The sequence below is a fragment of the Crocuta crocuta genome, unplaced genomic scaffold (assembly GCF_008692635.1).
Source record: "Crocuta crocuta isolate KB4526 unplaced genomic scaffold, BGI_CrCroc_1.0 scaffold116, whole genome shotgun sequence".
NCBI classification, from domain to species: domain Eukaryota; kingdom Metazoa; phylum Chordata; class Mammalia; order Carnivora; family Hyaenidae; genus Crocuta; species Crocuta crocuta.
The window spans coordinates 1075193-1089432 of NW_027531562.1; the positions used below are offsets into that span (position 1 = coordinate 1075193).

At 36.9% G+C, this 14240-nt stretch overlaps 1 protein-coding gene across 1 annotated transcript in view; it reads right to left on the reverse strand.

Moving 5' to 3' along the window:
- The window catches only part of NPAS3 (neuronal PAS domain protein 3), a 743536-nt gene that overhangs the window by 432887 nt on the left and 296409 nt on the right, over nucleotides 1-14240 (reverse strand). Inside the window, 1 exon segment of the mRNA XM_077772747.1 lies at nucleotides 12057-12133. Within this exon segment, the coding sequence (XP_077628873.1) occupies nucleotides 12057-12133 (77 nt within the window).

The window sequence follows — 14240 nt, forward strand, 5'->3', positions numbered from 1 at the left end:
CTAGTTCTGCCTGTTGCTAAAGGCTGTGGGTCCTTCGCAAGGCACTTTACCTCTCCAAACTTCAGTTTCTTCACCCTTAAATGATGTGATAACAATACCTAATTCAAAAGACAGGTCAGGAGACCGATTGGGATAACACATGCAAGCAGCTGGTTCAGCAAGTGCCTGTCACACAGTAGGTCTCAATAAATGTGTGCTCATATATATATTATTGCCCCCAAATTTTGCACCCATCCAAATAACTTTATGCTTGGATCCCATTTTAACCATTCAATTTTAGAGAATCCACAAGTTACTTTACTTTTCCAATGATCTTAGCAGAAGGAGACTCTTTCCGGGGTGCCTGGGTGGCTTAGTTGGTTGGGCGTCCGACTTTCGCTTGGGTCATGATCTCGCGGTTCGTGGGTTCGAGCCCCGCGTCGGGCTCTGTGCTGACTGCCAGCTCAGAGCCTGGAGCCTGTTTCAGTCTGTGACTCCCTCTCTCTCTGACCCTCCCCTGCTCACGCTGTCTCTCTCTCTCTCTCTAGAAATAAATAAAAACCTTAAAAAAAAAAAAGGAGACTCTTTCCTACAAAGTTCCCATTCTTATTTAAATGTTATCCTTCAGATAGTCTACAGTGAGGATTAAATAAACAGGAGCAAGTGAGGCATCCCACCAATGTCAGTACAGGACATGTCCTGAGAGGGAGTGCTTTATTTCATTCTCAAGTTTTCCCCCAAATATAAACTGTGCAATTACATCGTAGTCTTCAAAAAAAGCCAGGTTGAATGATTATTAACTAGGAATCAGTCTTACACATGCTGTTTAGTAAACTTCCAGTACTTCAAAGAGTTGGATCTGTAACAATCTGATTCCTTCTGAAAAGAAAATAATACGGCTTAACTGTGAATCCCAGGAAACTCATCATTCAGCCCAGATAACTGGTCCCAACTCAAAGGACCAGGCCTGGATACTTTATATTTAGAAAGACCCAACAATGTCTTGCGGAAGACTGAATGCTGTCTAAATTCCGGATTGGGCTTTTACATTCAGTCCACCTAAATGTGATCTCAAGAGAGGATACAGTTGATCTTACTATGCATTATTAAATAGTTAACTGAGTTTTATCTCTTATGTGACTACAATTCTAAAAGTATAATTTAAAATGTCATTGAACTATCCTTATGGATTAAAGATGCAATTAAAATAGTCACTGATATTATCATTTGCCTTTGTATTTATGTAGAACTCACAGACTTCCCACTCAGAAAAAAGAAATTTCTGTTTCTTTAGGTCAATTCTACCCTTGGTCTAATCTCTATACCAGACTAAATTTACTAAAACATGGTATCATGCTAAAAGGAAGTATGAGAGTGGATTATTGCAGAGGGCATTTTTCTGATGGCCTGAAGGGTCACCTGCATTTTTTATATCTCTAAAAATCAGGGAAACAGCTGCTCTGACCTGACAATTCCTGCAGCAGCCATCCAGCCTCCTGGGAATCTGACTAGGCTCTTTTGCGTGGGTAATTCCAACCACACACATTTTATTAATCCAGGATAATAAATATTTATAATAATTTCACTAATTCACCCAAATGCTTCTTTTTCCCCAACAGAGGCAAAGCAACACTGTATGGCTTTTTCTTGTCTTCCTTAGGGTTCTATTCTGCTCTCACAAAATAACACTGTCTCATGGATTCCTTACCTTGTAATCTGCCATCATCAGACCCTCAATCCACAAGTGTCTGGGAAGTGACATTTACAAGGCACTAGCAGACCTAATACAAACAGCAGGAGTCTGGGTAACCTGGAGCATCTGATGTAGCTCCTGGGCTAGCCCACAGGTATGTGTGCCTTCCTGAGGTAGAGAGAGAGTGGAGCTTAGTAGTAATCCCTGTACCCTCTAGCCAGACCCCTATAGTGCCTTCTTATTACTGGTTCCTACAGATATCAGTTACTGCAGTCTTTTAATATAGTACTACCCAAGTCCAGCTCAGAAGAAAACCACTTGCCAACATGTATCAGTCACGATGTGCTCTGTAATTTCTCTCTTGAAATCAGCTGTTTTTCCCACAACTGTTTTCAACGGACAAGGAGCATAGTGCCATCTCTGTTGATTTGTAGAAAGTCAAATGTACAAAGGGAAAAAGAACTTTTGCGAGTGGGAAATATTTTTTTATTTACTTTCATTTCTCATGGCTGTATTTTTTTTTACCTTTCAACATTTTTAAGTTTTTTTTGGAATTTTGTGCATAAGAGATATTTGACCACATACATGAACACACATACACACACAAAGTGAGACAACCTATGGACAACTTATTGTCTACTTATGGAAGATTCTTCTGTAATAAACTTTCAGTCTTCAAAAGTCTAGCAAAGTAGCCTGCAGATGCGACATTATTGTATAATAATTGTTCAATTATGTGTTCAATTTAGCTCTTATTGTATTTAGAGAATTTTTTAATATCTTAAACTAATTTTGATTCAATTCTTCTGAGCCAGACTTTCCCCAAGTGTTTTGCAGAAGCCTAGTGTTCCAGGGTGCTCACAAGGGTCTGCAATCAGCTTAGTTTGGGAAATAAAGCACATCACCCCTCCCCACTCCACCCCTGCAGAGATTTCCTCAAACCCAAAAGCTCATAGCATCCAAAAGGCTTGTGAAATTGTGGATACTCAGCTGATAAAGCAAGCCTGGCAATAGTGCCTGTGCTTTGGTTCCATGGTAAAAGATAATCAGCTGGTGTCACTCTCGCCTGTCATCCACAGCTGATGCTCGTAACAAGGATATAATGTTTACTACTGCCAAGGACCACTCTAAAGCCTAAAAGGGCACTGTAATATGGCCCAGATTTGCAGGTGTCTACATGCATCGGGAAATTATTCATATTCATATTTGACACATAACCCTAAGATTTGCTAAGACCTCTGTCTACTTTGAAAATTGAAAGTATAATTATCTGTCTGCTCCACTTTAATCTCCAAATAATGCAGCAACCCTTAGCGCCCAAGAATGGAAGATATGTTTCCACACCTTGGAAGCAATCTTCCTATCAGCAGGCTCCAAGCAAAAGCTGCACAACCACAATATTGATGCTCTTTTTCTTCCTCCCTGAACTCTACCATATGTGACCACACTACTGAATTCCTATGTCCTAGTAAGGCCAGGACTCTCAAAGACTCCCACAGAGACCCACATGAACATCAGACTTAAAAGCAGATGTGTGTGGCAGGTGAAGGTGGTGAACTGTATAATTGTAAGTTTATAGCCCCAAGAAGTGCTGGTTGACCAGCCCCAAGCTGGAGAATCAGATTCCCACCTGTGGCTTCAGGATGAAGCCCAATTTGGGCCAACTTCTGTTAAGTATTCATCATGTACCAGGTACTATGTGGAGCATCTCATCTAATTCTTCTGGAAGTCTAAGAGGTAAGAATCACTACTGTCTTGACTTGGGGGTGAGAAAAATGAGGCTTTGAGAGTATAAATAAATTGCCCAGATCTACACAATCAAGGTCAGGGGGTTGAATCCAAACCCAGGTGTAACTGATTCAAAAGCCTCGAGTCTACATTACACTGAACTGTGTTGGTCTGTTTTGTTATTGGTCTTGTCAACTCTTACTGGAAATGCTGGGAGACAAAACCATGATTCACCTTTGTATCTCAGTATTTTCTCCACTCTCTGATGCAAATAAGACACCCAGTCAATATTTCCTGAAGCCTAGAATTAATTTTGAGATTTATTGTCTCACTTTCCTAGATCCCCTCGGGTAATTCTGTGACTAGCAATCCCTCACTGTTAGCACTAGTTCTAGTCACATAGCAAAACCCCACATCTTTCCTCCTCAGTAAGTTACCTCAAACCCCTCCCCTCCCCCACACCTCCCATACTACTTCTCAGTGAATGACGCCTTTTGCCTATTTTGCAAATCAAAGTTATCAAAGTATGTGAAAACCTGAGTATATGTATGTACCTGTTTTACAGATACACATACCATCATGAAAATCCTAGGAAGTTCTTCCTTCTGTTCTTGATGTGGAAAGGTAACCTTTCTGGCATTACAGGTGATAGATTTGTGCAACATGTAGGAGGAGAATCATAATTGCACTTCAATGTCACCTCAACATAATTTGTAGCAATGGATGATGACTGCTTTTACCTTTTGGTTCTCCTGGACTTCTGACTGGCTGTTTATTTCCACTTTTCTAAGCAAATCAAGGCAACTGTACAGTATGATGAGAAGAATAATGGCATATCCCATTTTGGCTTAAAGGAAATGTTGATTTCCTGGAGTCCCTTTATGAACTCTACTTTTTCTAGGTCCTTCTAAATTGCGAATGGATTATTCTGACAACTCCTTTGGTTGTTCTGAGAATGATCATTCTCAAGGTAAAAATATATTCTTACTACCAAATTAAAAATTTTTACTGTTAACTAGTATATACTCCTAAATATAAATATCATTTATGTAAACAGATATTTGACATTATGTTCAAGGGAAATACTTATCTTGTTTTTAACCTGAGAGGATTTTATTAATAATGCGCCTGTATTCCTGTATTCATAATGATACTGGTAAGTATTAACATTTTCCCTCAAATCCTTGGGTATTATTCTGGACTACCCAACATACAGACAAATATCAGCAGACACTTCAACACATTCTATATATCAGTTTTCTCGATTAAACACTTTTAACTGTACTTTCTCATTCAATCCTCACAACATGCCTGTCATTTACTACTATATATGATTCTCTCCATTTAAAAACATGAAGAAATTGAAGCTTAGAGAGGGCAAAAGACAGTTCTAGGTCTACACAATGACTAAGTGGCCGAATTGGGATGTGGACTTGAGTTAGCTGGATGCCAAAATCCATGCAATAAAAGAATCCACCATATTCTGTCCTGCATCTAGAGGATATGGAGAGAAACCGACCTGGGAACACAGAGGTGAGATGAAGTCCTACCTCTGGGGTTAGCTGCGAAATGGTAAGAACTTTTTTTTATTTGCTCATTTATTCAACAGGTATTTCTTAAGCATCTATTATATGAAAGACTGAAATTTAACACTTGAAATATTTTACTATTACCACTTGTTCTGGCCCACCTCTGAAGGATACAGGAAGCATATCCTACATTTAATGGAATTTGACCTTTTTAGAGAAAAGTTTCATGAGTTATTTTTCCAAAGCGTGGCATATCAAGAACCCTAATGCTATATATATATGATATATATATATCTTATTTATATATGTATATCTTATTTATATATATACATCATATATATATACATCTTATATATACACATCTTATACACCTTCCTTTATATATATATACACATAAAGGCTATATATGTATAGGAGTTAAAGCAGCAATTATCTTTTTAAGGACAGATTTTAAACTTTCACAACCATAAAATATTTTCTCACAACAATCATGAACATGATTTTACATGACTTGTTAATTTTGAATAAATCATACTTTTCCCTTAAAATTCAATGCTAAGGCAATACAGTAATGTGAAATGTGAAATGGTTTGGCCATCAACTTCCACATGCTTTAGTTTTTCAATTCTGTGAAGAGGGATTTTGATAAAACATACATTCTTTGGTCGATGTGAAGACCCGTGAGCTAATCCTTGGCAAACCACACTGAGATTCTCCATGAAACCAATTTCCTAAGTATAAAACATTAATCTAGGCAGAAAATACATGTGAGGTACAGAGCGATGCCTTCTGCTTCATCACAGCCCAGCATCTTCAAGGACATGTACATTGCAGGTAGGAGACCCAGATGACTCCTCTAACATTCATTTGTCAAATTAGATAAAGGACATAGACATTTCTTATACAAACTCTCTCTCAAAAGTTATGATTCATTCACCTACATATTTCAGCTTAAACTCAGGTCAGTTTCTAATAGAAGCTGTGAATTAGCTTCCAACATTAAAAACATTTTCCTATCAATGCTGATACCTTATATGAGGTAAGGAAGGGAGATGGGTGAACAATAGAGTAAAGAAATTTCTACTTCTCTTTCTTTTCTTTTTAAATAAAAACACTGTAAACCTTACTTGCAATTGTTTTATAGCTCAATTGATAAGGTGTGTTCCTTTTTTTTTTTGTTCAAGAAAATTTAAAAGCAACTAATTTAAATATGCAAAATTATCTTGAGTTGTTCATACAAGTGAACTTAAAAGCCGTGCAACACAGGAAAATTAAGTAATTATGCCTCCAAGTTATTTACTGCAATTAAGCTCATTTATCATATGCAAATTAGTGCAAACTGGTCTCATTAGTTACTAAATTACTCAATATGAGCTGAACAATGTAGCACTCCAGTTTGTAATGAAAAATCCCTGTAGAGGCAAGCAGTATCAATTAAGCTAATTTGCATATGCAAATATATTCACTAACTTTCTGTTTTTCTATATTTAGTTTTACATTTTCTTACCATTCTGGATCACAGGGAGACCAAAGGGTCGCTCACCTTTCTCTCCTTCTTTGATCACAGCTAAAGAATACCTCTATTATTTGAACTGATTGTATTTTATTTTAGCACTGATATCCAGCTGGATGCCACTTTGTCAACAAGGGCCAGAAGTAAGAACATGCAACTTCTTAGAGATAATCATTTCTTTTATAAGTTTGAAGAAAATAATAAATAAGGCTGAAATTCCAATTCATCAATAAAGTGGAAAACAGACTTGAACATTACTACTCTCTTTCATCGATGTTTTAAAAACACTGCCATCAAATGTAAAATCAACGTTGGCTTGGCTAGGCAGCTTCTTAAATAAAATAATTTGGATCTTTGTACGAGTCAGCTTTGGAGCTGCTTTAAGTATTATTCACTTTGCTTTGTCCAGATGTTTGAATTGTACTATTCAGCCTTTTAATATTCTCTTGCCCGATGAGATTCAAGGAGATGCTGGATACCAATATACTTGGCATTCTCTACCTCTAGCCTCAACATTGTTTGAAGTAGCTTCCTCTGTCTATACAGCTCATCCCTAAGGAATCGATTTCTTAGTCTTCTACAACCGAACAGGCCTCAGAGATCAGAGCAGGACTGTGTCTAGAAATACGTGAATAATAACAAAGATATAAAACGTCACAAGGTATTATTTATTTTGTTTTTCTTATTACACCAGCCACAAATTTTTAAATATTTCTGGTAGGGAACCTAAGTGTTTTCCTCTAATAATAATGCTGCAGGACCAAAATAGTATGCAAACTAGTCAGGATCCCAGGATATGTCCCTAACCAATCTTCACAATGTGATTAATAATGGAAACACAGAAATTTCATTAGAAACCTTGACCTTATTTTTTCCCCAAATATGATCCCAAACAGCATTAAAAAAAACAAAACAAAACAAAACACTAGGCTCTTTTTTTTTTTTAACCTGAGATATGACTGTACTCTGTATAATATGCTGAGATGTTGAGGGAAAGAAAAGCCTCATGATTAAAATCTGACATTTCATTGAGGTCTCTGGTGCTGTCCATCTCACCCACACAAATCTCTGACTGCTTTTCCTCTCCAATAGAAAAATAGCTACATTTGACTTTTCTTCCTCCCCACAATTTTAGGTAAATATATACCTTAACTCAACTGTCCTGCTAAGGTAATGGCCAGACCTATGGCCTTCTTCTACAAGAAGATTCTTCTACCAATAAATGAACCTTCCAAAAACACTCTCCTAGTTTTCCTGGGGAAGATAGGCAGTCACACAACCATTCTGCCCACCTTTTCTGATTCACCAGCAGTCAGAGAAACTCTGGTGTTATAATCCAACAATGTTTTTGTGGTTGTCCTTTGGTCTCCCAAGGGAGACCTGTCCACAGGATCCTCTGCCAGCTTGGGGCTTGAATGTTCTACGAGCAATGCAAAATTTCTTAATGTCCAGAAATATTGCAGGGTCAATGACAAAGATATGGGAAGGTTCATGGAACACAGCCAAGTGCAAACTGACACATTGTATCATGCTTCTACCACTACCTCTCCTTAGGGCATTTCTTAAAGAATATTCTTTTTATTCCCCCAAGACAGCTTAAATAAAAAAACATGTGGGTACTTACTAGGATTGTATTCATCTAGCTCACAAAATTTCACTACTTTTAATATCCACAACTAGTTACGGCTAAAAACCATTCTTTGCTCACTTTCTAAGTATGTAATCGGTGCTAGCACTGATCTGTATTGCACAATGTAGTATAACATATACGTCTCTCTCTGTGGTTCACCATAATATGCTGACAATGAATACAAACACGAACCTTAAAATCTTCCATATACAAGGTTTGATGTGATTGTTTTAACACCTGTGAGGTGAGTAAAGCAGCATGACTATGGAATATGCAAAAACAATACTGCAATTTTATATAACCATTATGTAAGCATTATTTACAGAAAGAAAAAACACTTAAAACCGTCTGCTAAGGGCATGCAAATAATTAAAGCACTCCATTCATAAATCTGCACCTAAGGGAAAGTCATTCCACTAGTTAATTTTATGAGTTACAAAGACGGTATTTGTTACTATTTTGTGTTTCATTAACTCTGATAAGAAAATATGAATATTCTATCTGATCTCTAAATTGGGAAAGTAAAAGTAAATATCACTCATATTTTTTGGTATTAAGGAAATCATGAAGTGGGAATAACAATGCCCTAAGAGAGCTTTTAAAGCAAGAACCAAATGACTGCTTCATCACATATACTATATTCAGGAAAGATCCCACATAATGACCTGAAATTCTTGAATTTTTTTTTCTTGGCTTCTCACAAAAAGCACAGTTCCTAATCTTGACCCTTTGCCCTTCTGCTCCTCATCTGATTGATAAAAGTCAAAGAACAAAGTGAGCTAAAATGACTTGACTCAGGCTCAATACATACACTCCACAGCCCTGCAGGTGCAAGGCTGGCATCACCTGAATCCTCAGCTCTCCTACAGAAGATCCCCCTGCCTTGAAATTCATTCCTGAAACAGCTATAGGTTCACTGGGCCAGTAGTACTGCTCACAGTCATTATGCAAACTTCCACGTGAATGATGTCAATGGCAGCCCCATGGCTGCATGGGGCACAGCCCAGGCGATGATCTTGCCTCCATACACCAGGAGTAGAACAGTAAGTTGGAAAATAACATTGCAACAGTTGATTTTATCTTAATAAAATCACCATTAAGTTAAATGTTCCCCACCTCAGCAGAAAATAAGTCAAATTTTAGAGGATACACCAAATTTTTAAATATTTTCCTTAGCTAATAAGATATATGTAGCAAAAACACATATTGCAGTTTGCAGAATTGGTGAAGCAAAAATTAATGGGTCTATCTTCATCCCTCACCCCCAACTCTACACCAAGGCGTCCTTAGCCCACCCTCCCATGAAACACCATTGGGGACACAGGCAGCAGGAAAGGGTGGCACTTGGTACAGAGAAATCACAGGCATTTTCTGAGCCATACCCTGGTGTTCTGAATTGACCTCCACCTCCAAATCCACAGTTCCCAGGCTTACCTCGTTGACACATATTTTTATCAGATGTTTGCTAGTGAAGGAAAGGGAGGAAAGAGGGAAGAAAGAATTCATCCCTGTTCTCGTCAATCGACCAGATTTCACCATGAACCCTCCTGAAGGAGAATATGGAAATCATCTTATATTTGCAGACCCAGTGAGATATTGTTGAACGTGGTACTGACAAGGGTCTATGGGCTCAACAGTCCCCTGCAAGGAGGGAAGAAAACTAAGACAACTTAGAGAACAATGTTCTTGTTACTACTACCTCCCAACCCCTTCCCACCACACTTCTAATATTTCATTTAAAGGAATACATACAGCTTTTCCAACTCCCTAAGTACTGGTGTTAGAAACAAATGATACGAAATTCTAGTTTCTATGACAATTTCAAAATTATCTACTGTGACTGCACTTGTGGGCCTTTCTTGAAAGCATCCCTACCAAGACATTTATACTTCCCCCTGGAGCCAAAGACTTTGAACATATTCCAAATGTGGACAGCCCTATTTAGTTTTCTTGAATGGAGGTGATTTTTTTTTTCATCCCTTTCCCTCTTCTACATTCTGAAGCCACACAGAATAGCTAATCCTTTTTTCACATGAGGTCTCCAAATAGAGAGGACATTAATATCCCTTTTAAATCATGTCTTTTCCAAGCTAAACGTCACCTTCATCTACTCCTCATGTAACATAATTTCTAGTTCATGCTCCAGTCTGGTTATTCTATTCCAAATGACACTCAGTTGTCTATATTTCTCTTAAAGCATGTTGTCTAAGTTGGATTTGACCAATCCAAAGAGCAGAAGAGCTTTGCAGCTTCGTTCTAGGTCCTTTACTCTCTCAATGATACCAACTATTGAACTGACATTCAGGACAACCATTATATATCATATTTATATTAAGCTTATACTAAACTTCTAAGGTTTGTGTTTTAAATTAGTTTTTAATTCTTGCAGCTCCTAAATCACACTTCCTTAAAGACTCTGGACTCTATTTAAGAATGAATGAGAGAATAATATTCTGGGGCTACTGTTTAAATCATTTCTTTCACTGACTAAGTCTTATGCACTGATTGCTTCAGAATATAAACAGAAGTCATCCTGAATTACATCAGAATCTAACAATGTATACAGCACGGCTCATACAAAACTTATAAAGGAGATTCCCAACAAAATATGTTCCAGAAAAAAGGAAATAAAAAATTGAAGATCTAGAAAGAAATAGCCTTTCTGTATCCCTAAAACCAATCTACCAGAAAGGAACTAGAAATGTTGTGTACGTGATAGAATAGCAAATTCCAAGGTGTACTTCAATAAATATTAATTACATAGGAACTTAACAGATATTAGTGGAGACATGTCAAATATCAGAATAAACAAAAAAAAAAGACAAAGTAGGATTTTCAGGGACTTAAATTTGCAAATGTAAATTGTGACATCTCAGACCTAATAAAACATCAAGATCATCTCAAAAGGTTGTTAAAAATAACAAATTTCTGGACCTCATCCTGAAGCTTCTGATTTAGTAAGAATATGTCCTTCAAACAAGTGTTTCAATTGATTCTGAAGCTGTTAGTCAATGAGCCACCTCAGAGAGTCACTAAGATTTGACCAGGGAAAATCTGATGCTAACAGTTTTCCTGGGTGCATATGCTCAGAAATAAGATGCTAAGATCCAATGAAAAGCATAACCAGTTTTTTCAAACAAGATGCCTTAATATCCCAAATATGTCTCTTTTTCTGATCCTATATTAAAAATCTATATTAAAAACGTAAAACTATGTAAGTTAAAAAAAAAAGCAATCTTTGGCCATATCAACATTTCTCTTGGAAGCAGAAACACTGTAGAACAGTTATCCTTGGGTGTGTTGAACTCATGGCAAAATCTTAAGAAAATTCTTTTTGGAGTAAGCAAGATGCTGAGTTTGGGATGTATCTTATCCAGGACTAAATAACTGTAGTTCTATCCTAGTACCCCTCACATTTTCTTGTTGCGGAATTCACTGGCCAAATAATTATTATTATTTGTCTCCTTTTACTTAAAAATGTACTTTAAAATTTCATTCTGAAAAAGCTTATAATTCGGGGAGGCAAACGTGAAGATTGAAAGCGCTTATGAATACAAACTCAAGCAAAGAACAACTGAAATTTGGCAACACATAAAAATGCCACATTACTGTCACAACAAAATTTTGCTCTTCCAAAAACAATATATATAGCTCCAAAGACACACACATATATCCACTTACAAATGCAGCACACACACAATCATTCTGGGAACAGCCAGCTACTATACATTGCACATAAAGTGAATAGTGCAATTTATTTCAATTATTACAGCACAAATAATACTTGCCCTCCCTTTCTCATTAACATTCTCTCAAGAGATGGCTTTCTAAAAAGAAAAAAATAAATTCATGAGAATTTCATAGTTCCAAAATAAAACAATAGTCATATACACAGCTGACATCTAAAAATACATTTTAAATAAAGACTAAACATATGGGTTTTTCTTAGTAAAATATAAGCCAGGTTCTTTCTCTTTTAGTTACCTGCAAAATGTGACTTCCCAAATGTGCTTCAAATACTTCAATGGCCAGTGCACTGGGGCTTCTCCTTCGTTGTGCACCTATAACTTATAAAAAAACAAAGTAGGAGAAAAAGAAAGAAAAAAGAAGAAGGAAAAAAAAAGTTAAGTTGGAGTTCTGATTCACACCTTTAACTTAATTTCTAATTATATCACTAGATGGTTACTATACGAAACAGATCTGCAAGAAACCCAGCCCAGTGGTAATTTCAATTGTGTGTTGCATGAGCGAAAACAGAGACTAGGCTTAATTTTCAACTCAGAATATTAATTTCTGCAAACACTAAAAACTACGTTCAGACTTTTGTTCTTTTAAAATTTCATTTTGAACTGTGTTTCCTACACTGGAGCAAAACCACGGACATTTACACGTTCCTTTAAAACAAATGAGTAAACGGTTTTCCTTCAAATTTAAGGACTGCCATTTTTAAAGCATACGTCTTCCCCACCCCCTGCACCACCTCCCTAGAGACCTTAACTTTTCATATCTTCTAGGCTAGGAAAAAGCGAACAAAAAATGTATTATGTTCTAGTGCAATAACTTTATCACAATTTAATAAGCACAACATGTCAGGTAAGAGATTCCCATTAGTGACTGTTTGCACTAGCGTTAAATGTCTCAGGATGGCTGGATCGCATATTTACCCAACACTCATGTGTAACTATTCCTACAGTACCTACATGAAGCCCAGGTGGACTCCTGCTCTCACGTGCCTCACCAGGTCAGTGACTGGTTTCTTATCTGAATACTTGGGTTCTCCTACTAACTTCTAGTGGGGACTTCCCTTCCTGCATGCCCTCCATGTGTCTGCTGATACCTGCACTCAACATGCCCCCACTAATCCTCAACAAAGGGGAGCTTAATGCAGGATATTTGTCAGATCCAGGATCAAGGGTCTTTCCCTCATGATTTTTTTTGCATGAGGTTACTATGTGCTTTCAAATCTGTTCTGGGTATTTTTTCTTTTCTTTTCTTTCTTTCTTTTTTAAGTTCTAACATAAAACTCTGCTTTCCCGTAATTTCTCAAGGATATATTTAGATCTTTCCTTATTTCCAACAATCCATCAAGTGTTCCTGCTTTTCTTGAAAATGTTACTACAAACCTCTACCTTCCTCAAACCTACACACTATGAATTGAAAAAAAAATCCCCACCTTCTTACTTGTAAAAACACTTTCAGCTAGTTGACAAGAAAATTCCAGCAAAATGCTGCTGGGATAATTCTGCTTCATTTCAGTTACTAAGTCAGTCAGTTGGATCCATAGCTTAGTAGGGATTATAATATAAATGTACTTATGATTATTGTGCTGTGCAGAAGTAGGCAGTTTACCCCTGCAATTGTGAGTTAGTGTCTGAAAGGCACTTTGAAAATAGCATGGGTGTTAAGTATCATTATGACTGGCAAGAGGAAAGAAAGGGAGCATTTTTTTTTCAATGGGAAAATTTATAAAATATAATTGAAGAGTGATTATTATCAAAGAATATTCCAGCTGGAAGGGATCTTAGAAATCTCTATTCCAACTTCCTCATTTGCTTCAGAAGCAAAACACACAATAATTTTAAAATAGATAACTCAGTTTTCTATCCTAACGTTAATCTTTACTATAAGTATAGACTTGGGATTTTTAAAAATTTAATATTCAGATATATTTAAGACACTACTACTGTGTGTGTATGTGCACATTTCTGATTAAATTCCTATTCTAACATGCACATTACTCCCTTCAAAACTCCTTTGGCATTTTTGATAATGCAGCTGTCTTGCTGAATACTGTTTTCAGTTTCTAGAGTGTTAATTGCACATTATGGTAGCTTGGTGTGAATGATCCCACATGAATAAAATCTGCAGTCTTTTTTTTTTTTTTTTTTTTAAGATTGTTGGGGGGAGCTTCTGGGAGAGAGGGGGGTTGAAAAACTTCAAAAGTGTCCACTATCTTTTTGAGGCAGTAATTAGGATCCAGAAAGCTCCTTATTAATAATAGTTCATAATATATGGGCATTTCAGGACTTCCAATGATCAGGTTCAAAATAAACCACTGCACTTCGCAGAAGAAATGGGCTGGTGTGAGAGAACATAGACTGTTCTACAAAAAGCTGGCTTCAGAAGAAGGCCAGGAGATCAAAAACCACCAACCCACAGAGGACCCTA